We start from the raw sequence: 11,634 nt of genomic DNA, 5'->3' as shown, positions 1-11,634 counted from the left end.
GGGCTATATTCTGTTTAGAGAGAAGGAAAGGCAAGGCAGTTTTCTCCTGCTGGCCTTCTGAAACCCCCAACAAACAACAAATGACAGTGGGGTAGAGGGGAGGGTCAGAGGGCGCAGGTGTGGGCAGGGGACAAAGGCCTGAAGCAGAATCAAAAGGATGGGTGAAGAGAGCCGGTGCCTGGGCTGGAGCCCCCACAGCTGCCCACGTCTGCAGTCCCCTGCAGGAAGGAGTCAGACGGGAAGTCTGTCCTCCCTTCTGTTCATCCACTCCCCCACCCACCCAGGTTTATGGCCCCCACCCAGGGAAAGAGCGAGAAACACCCAGAAGCACCACATCAGAGACAAAGGGAAAGGTGCTCAGAGGGAAACAGAACGATTAGGAGAAATGAAGAAAGAGAAAAAGCCGGAGAGGCTGTCAAATTTCCGAGACAAACGGACGGTCAGCCAACAGACAAGATGGCCAGCGGAGGTGGCCAGGATGGGCCTGGCGCGGCCGCTNTCCGCGCGCCTCATTTCACACCTCGCCGCCCCCGGCCCCGTCTGTGCGGAGCCGGGAATACCCCCTGCCGCCCAGACCGCACCTGCTCCTTCCCTGCCACCCCCTCGCTTGCCGGCGGCCGCCGCCCCCCAGGGGCCGGGAAGAACCGCTGTGGAGCCCGGGCCCATCTTCGGCCCGGGTGCGCACAGCTGGCCATGGCTGGAGGGGGCGCCCCGAGCCCGAGCGCACGGAGGGAAGGGCCAGGGGCCTGCAGAGGGGGCTCTGAACCCTGGGAGGCGAGGTGCTTGCACTGCCAGGGGTCTGGAGCAATGCAGACATCGGGGCACCTGGCGCGGACTCCAGCCCGACGGAGGAGCAGTTGCTCGCGGAGAAGTCAGATGCGGCGAGGGCGGCAGGAGGGTCCCGAGGCTTCGGGAACCCGCCAGGGAACGGTTTCGCGGGACCGAGAAAAAGAAGGTGGCTGGGAGGAGGCAAAGCAGGCTGCTGGGAGGATCGGGGGGTGTTGGCTATGTAGCCGGAGAGCACAGAGCCGGGAGCGGAGAAGCGGAGGGAGTTGCGGGGCGCTGGGGCGGACAGCCGGGGCCGCGCGGAGAGAGACAAACGAAATGGACGGATGGCATGAGGCTGGCGCCCCCGGGCCGAGGGCCGGCCCAGGTCTGTCCTACCTCTTCAAGCGCAGGCCGCCACCGGCGCCGCCGCGGTCCCGGGGGCTCACCAGGCGAGTGGTCTCCGAGCCCCCCGTGGCAGGAGAGGGCTCCATGTCACCGCGGCCCCGACCGTCTAGGCCCCACTGAAGAAGGGAGAGGCGGGGCCGGCCCTGCACCAAGTCCGAGCTTCCAGCCGACCCCCGGACTCCCCGCAGGGCCGCGGGGCCACCAGAGTGGAGGGAACTGCGGCGACAGTGGCGCGGGGAGTCCGAACTGCAGATCCCGCGGCCTTTGGAGCCCCGCCCCGCGTGGGGCGAGCTCCCCAAGCCCCGCCTCCAGGCTGCCGGGCGTCTCCCCCACGCCTAAACCCCACCCCCGGAGCCCCGCCTCATAGTCAAAGCCCCATTTCCAGGCGCCGGAGCCAGGTGGGGGCGACGCGAGCCCTCTGCGCCCCCGCAGGGTTCTAGAGAACGCCTAATCTCCATAGCCTCCTCCCCTTCGTCAAACTAGCCCCGCCCCCACCCAAGCCCCGCCTGCCCGTTCCAAAGCGGGCGCCCAAGCCTAGGCACCTCCAGACCAACCATCTTCCAAGGAACGTCTCTCCTTGCAAGCCTGCGTGGGGTCGTCGCTCAGCGCCCCACACGGAGGCAGAAACAGGTGCGGGTCCATTACCTAGCTCGAGAGTACCCGAAAGAGTGTGGGGTGAGCAGTGACACATCCGGGAGAACTCCAGGGACTGCGGCCAGAAACCCCTCTGTGGAGGATGTGGGGTCGGAATTTGCAAGCAAAATCTGCTGCCAAGCACTGAACCGCTCATTATCATTTATTTTTATAGAGACTTTGGGTGACAAGCTTCCTGCTCTCCTCCAATCCATTACTATCCCTATTTTTCGGATGAGTAAACTGAGTTGCAGAGGAGGAAGCGTCTAAGGTCATGCAGCCGGTGAATAAAAGGCTGACTGGAGCCCCCTCCTCTTTCCCTCTCCAGTTCAGGGCGCCGTGCTGGCGACTGAAGAGAGCGCGCGTCGCAGTCTTGTCACTCTGGCTGGGGCAACCCGAGGAGGAAAGAGCGATGCCACCTCTCTGGTCACAAGCCACTGTTCTTGGAGGGAGGCTGCAGCTTGTCAGCAGGTGATTCCTTACCTCTGAACCCCTGGCACCTGGCTGGGCATTACCTCATTTTGCCTCATTTTAACGGAAGTCCCCGGGGAAGGAGGGACTTACAGCAAAGCGGGTGGTCAAGCCTAGAGTCAAACCTTCAAACGCCCAGCGCCCTCCGCCCCTCAAACCTGCCGCCACTGTAGAATGAAATGGAGGTGGGGATTGCATCGTGCCTTTCAAGCTGTGACACTCTGAAGAGGAGGGTCTGGAGGAGGAGGGGGAAAAGTGAACTGGGAAGGGGAAGCGTGGAGGGTGGGAGTGTTTGGTGGTGAGTCCAGCAGAGAAACCCATCCGTCAATGGGCACCCTTCATGAAGAACACACTGGGCGTCCTTCATGTAGGGTTCTGGGAATAGACACCTAGCCTCGTTATTATCCCAAACATTGCAATTGCTTGTACACTACCCCCCCTCCGCCCCAAAATAAACCACCGAACAAACAGCAGGAGCACGTGCCAGATAGAGTGGTTGGAAGAGATAGGGTTAAGCCGGGAGAGCTTCGCGGAGGAGGTGAGGCTTGAACGGATTAGGCAAGCTGGGCTGGCTGTTCGGGCGGGGGAGAGTGAGGCCCTTGCCAAGGTTTGCGGGCGGCGTACACTAAGGGAGCGTACTGCTCCGGGGAACGGTGGGGAACGGTGCAGAACGTTAGAACCAAGGGGTCTACAACCCCCCCCCCCCGCATCGCGTCTCCACCCACGCCGTGCGGAGGGCCAGCGCACCCTCCCCCAGACTCCCCAATTCCCCGTGGAAGGCCCAGCCCAAAGCACACAAGCGAGTGAGGGTGGGGGTCCTTTCTCCCTCCACCCTCTCCTAGAGGAGTGGGGCCTCAGCTACTTCCTAGGGTCGTGGGGGTGCAAACGGAGATGGCAACAGGGGAAGCCACCAGCCAAGGTCACCTTGTAGGTCCTTGTTGGAGCGGGGTGGAACTCAAGCCCAGCCCGCCTGGGTGAGGGTCCTGGCGTGTCCCGCTTGGTGCCGTCGGTTTTCGAAGCTCTGAATCAGGCCTGGGGATTCCCCAATTCTGAGAGGCCCCCCTCCCCCTGGAACTGGGGTGCGGAGAGGCCACCGCGCACTCCAGGGCTAGGAGGCTGTAGCCTCACCCGAAGCGGCCAGGGCAGGCAAGCTCGAGAACGCGGAGAAAGCGCAGAGCCCCGTGCGGGGAAGGGGCTTCTAGCCATGCCTCGGCAAGTGACGACAACACGGGACCTAACAACAATGGCTTCCTCCGGGATTTCCCTTCCTGGGCAGTCCACAGTCGCACACAGCAGTCTCGGGTTCCCGGGAGGGGGCGCAGACGCAGGCACACGCGCGCCCCACCACAGGGCAGGGAGCGAGCAGGCGGCGGGGAAAGACGCGTGGGAGCAGATGGAATACAGGGCTGCCCTCTGCGGCGCGTTTCCCTCGGTGTTGGGCCTTGGGACGTGCCGCCTCCAGAAACTGAGGGCACCAGCGGGGAGAATACCAACAGTTGCCTGTGCTTGGAAATTTATGCAGGAAAAGCCTGGCAGAGAAACAGACTGCTTGCACCTGTTTCTCAAAGAGCCATCAAGTGGCCCTATAAAAATCTTTGCACAGGGTCCTCTTGAATGCCAGGTCTGAGGAAGGCGTTCTACACCTGGTTAGGAGCGAGGAAAATTATGCAGGAGTTAGAAGGGCAGCTTAGGGCTGCTGTAGGGAACTGAAACCTTGTAAGAACTATTCATTCAACGTTTACTAAACACTTCCCGCCCTGTACTTTTCTAGGATAACTGGGGATTCCTGGTGACAAGATACGTGCATTTCCTCCCCCGCCTGGCTTTAACTTGATTGCAAGAGATTTCTATTCTGCAGCCTTTGGTTACTGATTAACCTACATGTTCTTAATGTCTGTCCTGTCCTGCCTCCGGTATCAATTTTCCCTAAAAAGATTCCTTAGGCCACTTTGAGTCCCAAAGGGATAAAGGAGACAGGAAGCCCTGGAAGTTCCCAGGAGGATAGGTCAGTGCAGAGCAGAGGGTGGGAGAGCGGGTCAGAAGGCAGCTTCAGGGAACCCAGCCTGGACCAGTTCCTACTGAGAGAGAAAGAGAGCAAAGTCCAGCCCTGGAGCCAGGATTTAGGCTGGGCTTGAGATCTCAGACAAGATTTGGAATCCAAGAACGCCAGCAAGGGGTTAACACTTGAAAGGGCCAAGCCAGGCTGAAGGGTATGGACAGAGATAAGGAGAGTGTCCAATTTCTACTTCATTTTCTGCCCAGGTGTTACCTCCAGGAAGCCTGTCTGACTTCCCCACCAGGCTGAGTTATGTGCCCTTTCCTGGTGCTCTCAAGGGCTGCTGTGCTTCTATGCTGGCAACACTCAGCACACTGGAACAAAATGATTTGCTTGCCTGTCTCCTCACTAGAATACAAGCTCCCTAAAGGCAGGAATTACCTTTCTCATCACGGTGTCCCAAGCGCCCCCTAGTGGCTGACACATAGTCCTGGATAAAGCCATCCCAGAAAAAAGGAGCTGGTTGGTTGAAGCCTTTCCTGACCCTCAGACTAGGTTAGTTCTCATGTTACACAACTCACTGCACACTTCTTTTTCTTCCTCAGCACTTATCAGACTGTAATCACATCTTTATTTAGGAATTGTTTCTTCACTTGGCCTCCAGGGTACCCAAATCTGGTTCTTCTCCTACTTCACTGGCTGCTTATGCTCAGTCTCTTTTGCTGGTTCCTTGTCTTCTCAACCCTTTAATGCTGGAGTGATCCAGGACCTGGCCACCCTCTTCTCTTTCTACACTCATTCCCATGGAATCAAGTCTCAAGGCTTAAAATACTATCTAGAAACCACAGAAAGCAATGGTTGTTGAAGCTCATTGGTGGGTAGATGTGGGATCACTGTGCCATTCTATTTTTTTTGAAATTTTCTATTTAAAAGAACTTTAAAATGGGGCACCTAGGTGGCTCAGTCAGTTGAGCATGTGACCTCAGCTCAGGTCATGATGTCGCACTTTGTGAGTTTGAGACCCACATAGGCTCCCTGCTGTTGACGTGTTAGCCACACAGAGCCTGCTTCAGATCCTCTGTCCCCCTCTGTCTGCCCCTCCCTCGCGCTCTCCCCCAAAATACATATTTAAAAAAATTAAAAGACCTTAAAAAAATAAAATGGCATCTATATGATGATCCCCAGATCTCTCATTGAACTTCAAACTCAAATACCCAAATGTCAACTTGACCTTACCTCCTTAACATCTAATAAGCATCTCCAGCTTCATTGATCTAAAACTACACTCCTGATTGTCACCCCATCCCAAACCTTTTCTTTCAGCTGGCCTCCCATGTCTGAACATGGTGACTCTGTCCTTTCATTTGCTCAGGTCAGAAACCTTAGAATCACCCTTGTTGCCTCTATTTTCACCCCACATCCAATCTGTCAGCAAATCCTGCCCCCACCATCTGTCTTTTTTTTTTTTTAATTTTTTTTTATTTCTAGGAGAGAGAAAGAGACAGCGTGAGCAGGGGAGGGTCAGAGAGAGAGGGAGTCACAGACTCTGAAACAGGCTCCAGGCTCTGAGCTGGCAGTCAGCACAGAGCCTGACACGGGGCACAAACCCACGAACCACGAGATCATGACCTAAGCGAAAGTTGGACGCTTAACCGACTAAGCCACCCAGGCGCCCCACCATCTGTCTTCTTGAATACTGCAGTAGCCTCTTTGGTTGTCTTCCTTTTCCCACCGTTAGTGCCCTACAATCTGTTCTCAATCCAGTGACTAGGCAGCTAGGCCAGATCCCATCACCTCCTCACGTCACTGAGTACCGGTCACAGGTTTTCCAATGGCCTACGAAGCCCCATAGGCCCCCTTATCTCATTTCCTATTACTCCCACCTCCCTACCCAGGCACTGCGGCATTCATGCAGGCCCTACAACACACCAGGCATGCTCCCACCTCAGGACCTTTGCATTTACTCATCTATATGTAATGTACTCTGTCAGATGTCTTCATGACTCACCTGAGGACCTGCTTTAGGTCTTGATTCAAATATCACCTTCACCAGCTCTCTCTGCTTACCCATTTAAAAACTGCAATCTTGGTGTGCCTGAGTGGTTCAGTTGGTTAAGTGCCCGATTTCAGCTCAGGTCACCATCTCACGGTTCGTGAGTTCAAGCCCTGCATCAGCTCTCTGCTGTCAGTGCAGAGCCTGCTTCAGGTCCTCTGCCCCTTCCTCCTCCTCCCCCACCTACATTCTCTTTGTCAAAAATAAAATAAACATAAAAAAAAAGATTTCATTTTTAAGTAATCACTACACCCAACATGGGGCTGAAACCTACAGCCCCAAGATCAAGAGTCACATGCTCCACTAACTGAGCCAGCCAGGCGCCCCTGAATTATAGTGTTTTAAACAGACTGCTTTCCACCTAGCCCTTAGGGATGAGCTCATTTTATGGAGGTAATAGTTTTTATTAGAAATACTGAAAGGAGGAGAAGTGAGACAGGTAATTTCAGAGTTCTGGCTGTTTTGGGAGCCCCGGCAGGGATATTTTGGATAGTAAGAGGGCAGCACGAGGGTACTGTGTAGGGAAACAAGGAAATGGGGTTCTAAGAGGCTGAGAGAAGGATACAGAAAGGGATGGAAGGATTCCAATGACAATTTGCAAATCTTCCTAGAGGAAGGACCTTGAATTTTCCCTTCCTTCTAGAGATGAAATGAAAAGCAACTCCTCTCTTTACAAAATTGGGAGGTGACCAGATGGAAAGGATGATGATAATGATGGTGGTGACAATGACAATGACAACAACATAGCACTTACCATGTGCCAAGCACTATTCAAATTAAGTATTTAGTCCTCCTAACAGCCCTAAAAGGTGCACACTACTATCAAAATTGTACAGGTGAGGCAGCTGTGCTGTCAGTCTGCCCTTAGGTCTGCGGTCTGGGCACAGAGGACAGGGGTATGCAGCAGCCTCTGTAGCTGGAAGCCCTCCAGCTCCCACCCTGAGATGTCTGCTGCAGGGAGGACAGGCAAACAAACTGTACCAATGATGTTTCTGGCCACATGAAGTGAGCAAGCCTTCAACTGGAAGGGGTAAAGAGGGACATTGTTTGACATCATGAAGGGAGGTGAATATCCACTATAGCTTTGGTCTGTCTCTAGACCTCAATTTTATTTTATTTTATTTTTTTAAATGTTTTATTTATTTCTGAGAGAGACAGACAGACAGCATGAGCAGGGAAGGGTCAGAGAAAGAGCGAGACACAGAATCCAAAGCAGGCTCCAGGCTCTGAGCTGGCTGTCAGCACAGAGCCCGACGCAGGGCCCGAACCCACGAACCATGAGATCATGATCTGAACCGAAGTCGGACAGTTAACCAAATGAGCCACCCAGGCGCCCCTCTAGACCTCAATTTTAAAGTGAGAAGGGGCACGCCGGGGTGGCTCAGTCGGTTAAGGGTCCAACTTCAGCTCAGTTCCTGATCTCACGATCTGTGGGTTCGAGCCCCGTATGGGACTCTGTGCTGACAGCTCAGAGCCTGGAGCCTGNGAAAAAAAAAAAAAAAAAAAAAAATTAGGCTCAGGTTAGGTCTGGACCTTACTGGTTGACTTTGAGTAAGTCAGTCCTTCTCTCTGAGCCATACTTTCCTCAATTACAAAATGAAGGCGTTAGATGGGAGTTAAAGCTTGAGGTCTTTTCCAGCTCGAAAACTATACAATTCTAGAACCTAGTGGTTGGGTATGACAGATTATGATCTCTCTCTCCCGCTGCATATGCTCAAGAACATGATATTTTGGGTATAAATATGCCAATGTCTGCTGTCTGTATGTATACGGGTATTCCAGCTATATGAGTAAAACTTTAGCTGTTTGTGGGTAAATAAGGGATGCTTCTTGATTTTCTCCAGGGGAGACCAAATGGCTCTGCGAGATAGTAAACTCTAAGATCAGTGACTTAAGGGTAAATGATTCTAGAGAAGGCTTTAGTCTGAAATCATTCTTTTTTTTTTTTAATTTTTTTTTTTAATGTTTTTATTTATTTCTAGGAGAGAGAGAGAGACAGCGTGAGCAGGGGAGGGTCAGAGAGAGAGGGAGTCATAGACTGAAACAGGCTCCAGGCTCTGAGCTGGCAGTCAGCACAGAGCCCGACGCGGGGCTCGAACCCACGAACCGCGAGATCATGACCTAAGCGAAAGTCGGACACTTAACCGACTAAGCCACCCAGGCGCCCCTAGTCTGAAATCATTCTTTAGCATAGTTATTTTTATTTTTTCTGTTCTTTTTACAACCACATCTAATTGGTTTTGACATCAACCCTCTGGAGGCACAGGTTTTAGAAAAAGAAAGAGTCTCAGAGATTAAGTGACTTGTTCAAGATCACATGGCTCATCAGAGCCAGAGCCAAAACCAAGGTCTAAGGCTTCTGACTCTGAGATTATGTGTTCTTCCTGATACTGTTCTGGGTGTTAGAAGAGACCATGTGCAGAGACACAGAGCCGCAAGGGGTCTGTTTCTAGGTGAAGGCAAAGTGAAGAGGTTCTAGCAAAGGATGTCAGGCTGACTTGCCTGCCCTATGCCCATCTCTGCAGCCACTAGGCTGCAGAGTCTTTGCATTCAGAGTAGAGGCTCAGAAGATAATGGCTTTCAAGAGCCAGCAAACTATGATTAGAATTAATTAGAATGTCAGAGGGCAAAGATAAGAAGTAATAACATTCTGGAGCCTCTGGCAAGATCTGGAAGATATTTACTGACTCTTCTCAGAACCTAATTTGCCCTCTTTCTCTGGGCTCACTTCTGCTATGGAGCAGGAATGTGATCACACCACCTCTCATGGTTGCTCTGAGAATAAAAAGATATTATTAGGTTAAAGTGCCTCTGAAAAGACATACAACATTCATTCAACCTACCGACATTCATTGAGCATCTACAATATCCCAGGAACTGTGTTAGGAACTGGAGGGAGACTAAGACAAACAAGAAACACGGAGCTCAGAATCATCAATACTATCTTCCCTATCACCTTCTTTTTCTTAACCCTCATGTCTCTTCTTGTCCAGGATCATATGAGGAAAATGGGCTCTGAGTCTTCCAATTCCCAAGTTAAGTGCTTCTGCCCTAGGGAATTTTTCCTATGGCTCAACATCTAGGCCTACATTGGACCAGCAGAGGGCTCCCCCTACTATAGCTCATCCAACAAATCATTAACTCACTTGCTGTGAACCAGGCATGGTTCTAGGTGCTGGGGATACAATGGTGAACAAACATAAGGTCCCTGCCTTCACAGACTTGTATTTGTTATATTTTGTACTAGGGAAGGCAGACCTTCAACAAATCAACACACAAATAAACATATGTTCACAAATCATGGTGAAGGTGTTAGGAGGTAGGGAGGGACAAGTGGAACTCAATTTAGAAGGCCTATCTGGGGATGGCATGCCTGGGTGGCTCAGTCAGTTAAATGTCCGACTCTTGCTCTTAGCTCAGGTCTTGATCTCAAGGGTTGGGAGTTCAGGCCCAACCAGCTCCGGGATAGGTGTGAAGCCTACTTAAAAAAAAAAAAAGTAAAGAAAAAGAGAGAGAGAGAGAGAGAGAGAGAGGCATATCTGAGGATCCGAAGCTGAGATCCTAGAAGAATGAGAACTCAGCTAGCAAACAGCTTGAGGCAGAATCTTCCAGGCAGAGGAGCAAACTTGGCCTAAGTCCCCTGACATGGGAGGGAACATGGTGTCTTCAAAGAACTGACAGAAAAGCAGTGCAGCAGCGACCAGAGCAAGCACAACAGTGGTGCTTAACAGAGCTAGAGTGAGAGGCGGGGGCCAGAGCACGCAGGTCCTGGAAACTGAGGCAAGCAATTAATTGTAAGTCCTCTGCACTTCTAGTGCCTTGTGCTGTCTTCCCAGTATAAAGAAACAGCCTAGGTTGCTCTGCTCATTCTCCCATCCATGACGGTGATGAAAGGCTGGAAGTTAGCTAGGGGAATGTATCATAGAACGAACCATGAAAAAAAATTGTCAGCTTCAGCTCCTTTGTTTTAGGTGATTAACTTATAAACTCCTCTGACCCAGAATCTATCAACTAGGTGGCTGATGCCAAAAGATTTTCTTCCCCACCCCCTACACTGATCACAGATCTACAGAAATAGATTTGTTAATTCACTGGCCATTGTGCCTATAGTATATGGACTCAGATGGCTCACATCTCTTGGGATGGATACTGCTTTATCACTTAAAACCTTGAAGGGGATGTAATGTGCACAGAAGAGTGTAATAAAGGGAAGAGAGCCACAAAAGCCACACGAGGTATAACAGAGAAATATTATTGAAATAACAAAGCTCTTTCAATCACATGTTACGGAAGCCATTGAGTGCTCCTCTGTAAAGAAAACCAAAATTAGGAAGTGGTATATTATAGGTGGTGGAAACACTGCCTCCTACAGGTGATCACAGGAAGTGAAGTCAGGTGGAGATAGGTGCTCTCAAGCCCTGCAGGCAGGGATGTAAATTGGTACTTGTGGTACCTTTCTGGAAAGAAAGTTGGCAACATGGGGTAAGAGTCTCAAAAAAAATTTGCTTTGACCCAATAATTTCCCTTCCAGGAATCCACCTCAAAGGGACAGGGAAGACATTTATTCGAAGATTTATAGATAAGAATTTTCATGGGGCGCCTGGGTGGCTCAGTCGGTTAAGCGTCTGACTTCGGCTCAGGTCATGATCTCGCGGTTCGTGGGTTTGAGCCCCGCGTCGGGCTCTGTGCTGACAGCTAGCTCAGAGCCTGGAGCCTGTTTCAGATTCTGTATCTCCCTCTCTCTCTGACCCTCCCCTGTTCATGGTCTCTCTCTCTCTCAGAAATAAATAAAATATTTTAAAAAAAGAATTTTCATTGTAAGGTTATTACACTATCAAATGGTTAGGGACAACTTAAGTATCCAATCTGGATTATATAAATACATAATGGCACATCCTCATGATATAATCGTATTTAAATGAAGCTTTTGAAGAACAGTAGTGACTTTTGGAAACGTTCAAGCTATCATTTAAAGGGAACGTGCAAGCTAGTAATTACAATATAATAAGATAAATGCTTTTACAGAGCAAGGTGGGAACAACTAGGGAAATGAAGGAAGGATTCCCAGGAATACTGACCTTCAAGGTGGGTCTTAAAGGATGTGTAGGCGTTTCCAGGTAGAAGGGAAAGAAAGGACGAAGTGGAGGCCTCTAAATTCTGAAAATTTACTCGGAAGGTAATACACTTCTTCAGAAAGGCTCCAGCAAGAGCCGTACCTCTTACATAGCCTCGGCGGGCAAACCCAACATCCTTTTTTAAGTGAGTCGATGAGCACTGCGCGCGGGACGAGGACTGGTGATCCCCGTCC

The 11,634-nt window shown here is 51.3% G+C and overlaps 1 protein-coding gene across 3 annotated transcripts in view; it reads right to left on the bottom strand.

The window, feature by feature from the left end:
- SLC30A3 (solute carrier family 30 member 3) overlaps positions 1 to 11,447 on the bottom strand; it is an 18,640-nt gene extending 7,193 nt beyond the window's left edge. For 2 of the 3 annotated variants that reach the window (XM_077774107.1, XM_077774108.1), the window contains exon 1: positions 1,165 to 1,405. In XM_077774107.1, coding sequence (XP_077630233.1) covers positions 1,165 to 1,259 — 95 coding nt within the window. In that variant the 5' untranslated portion in view covers positions 1,260 to 1,405. Of the gene's footprint in view, positions 1 to 1,164; positions 1,406 to 11,404 lie in introns of those variants that run through there. The other variant, XM_077774109.1, reaches the window with a different exon arrangement.
- Between the last annotated feature and the right edge of the window lie 187 nt (positions 11,448 to 11,634).

Source organism: Crocuta crocuta, unplaced genomic scaffold, assembly GCF_008692635.1.
Source record: "Crocuta crocuta isolate KB4526 unplaced genomic scaffold, BGI_CrCroc_1.0 scaffold246, whole genome shotgun sequence".
NCBI lineage: Eukaryota > Metazoa > Chordata > Mammalia > Carnivora > Hyaenidae > Crocuta > Crocuta crocuta.
The sequence above is the reverse complement of the archived record's forward strand: the minus strand, read 5'-3'. Positions and strand labels throughout refer to the sequence as shown.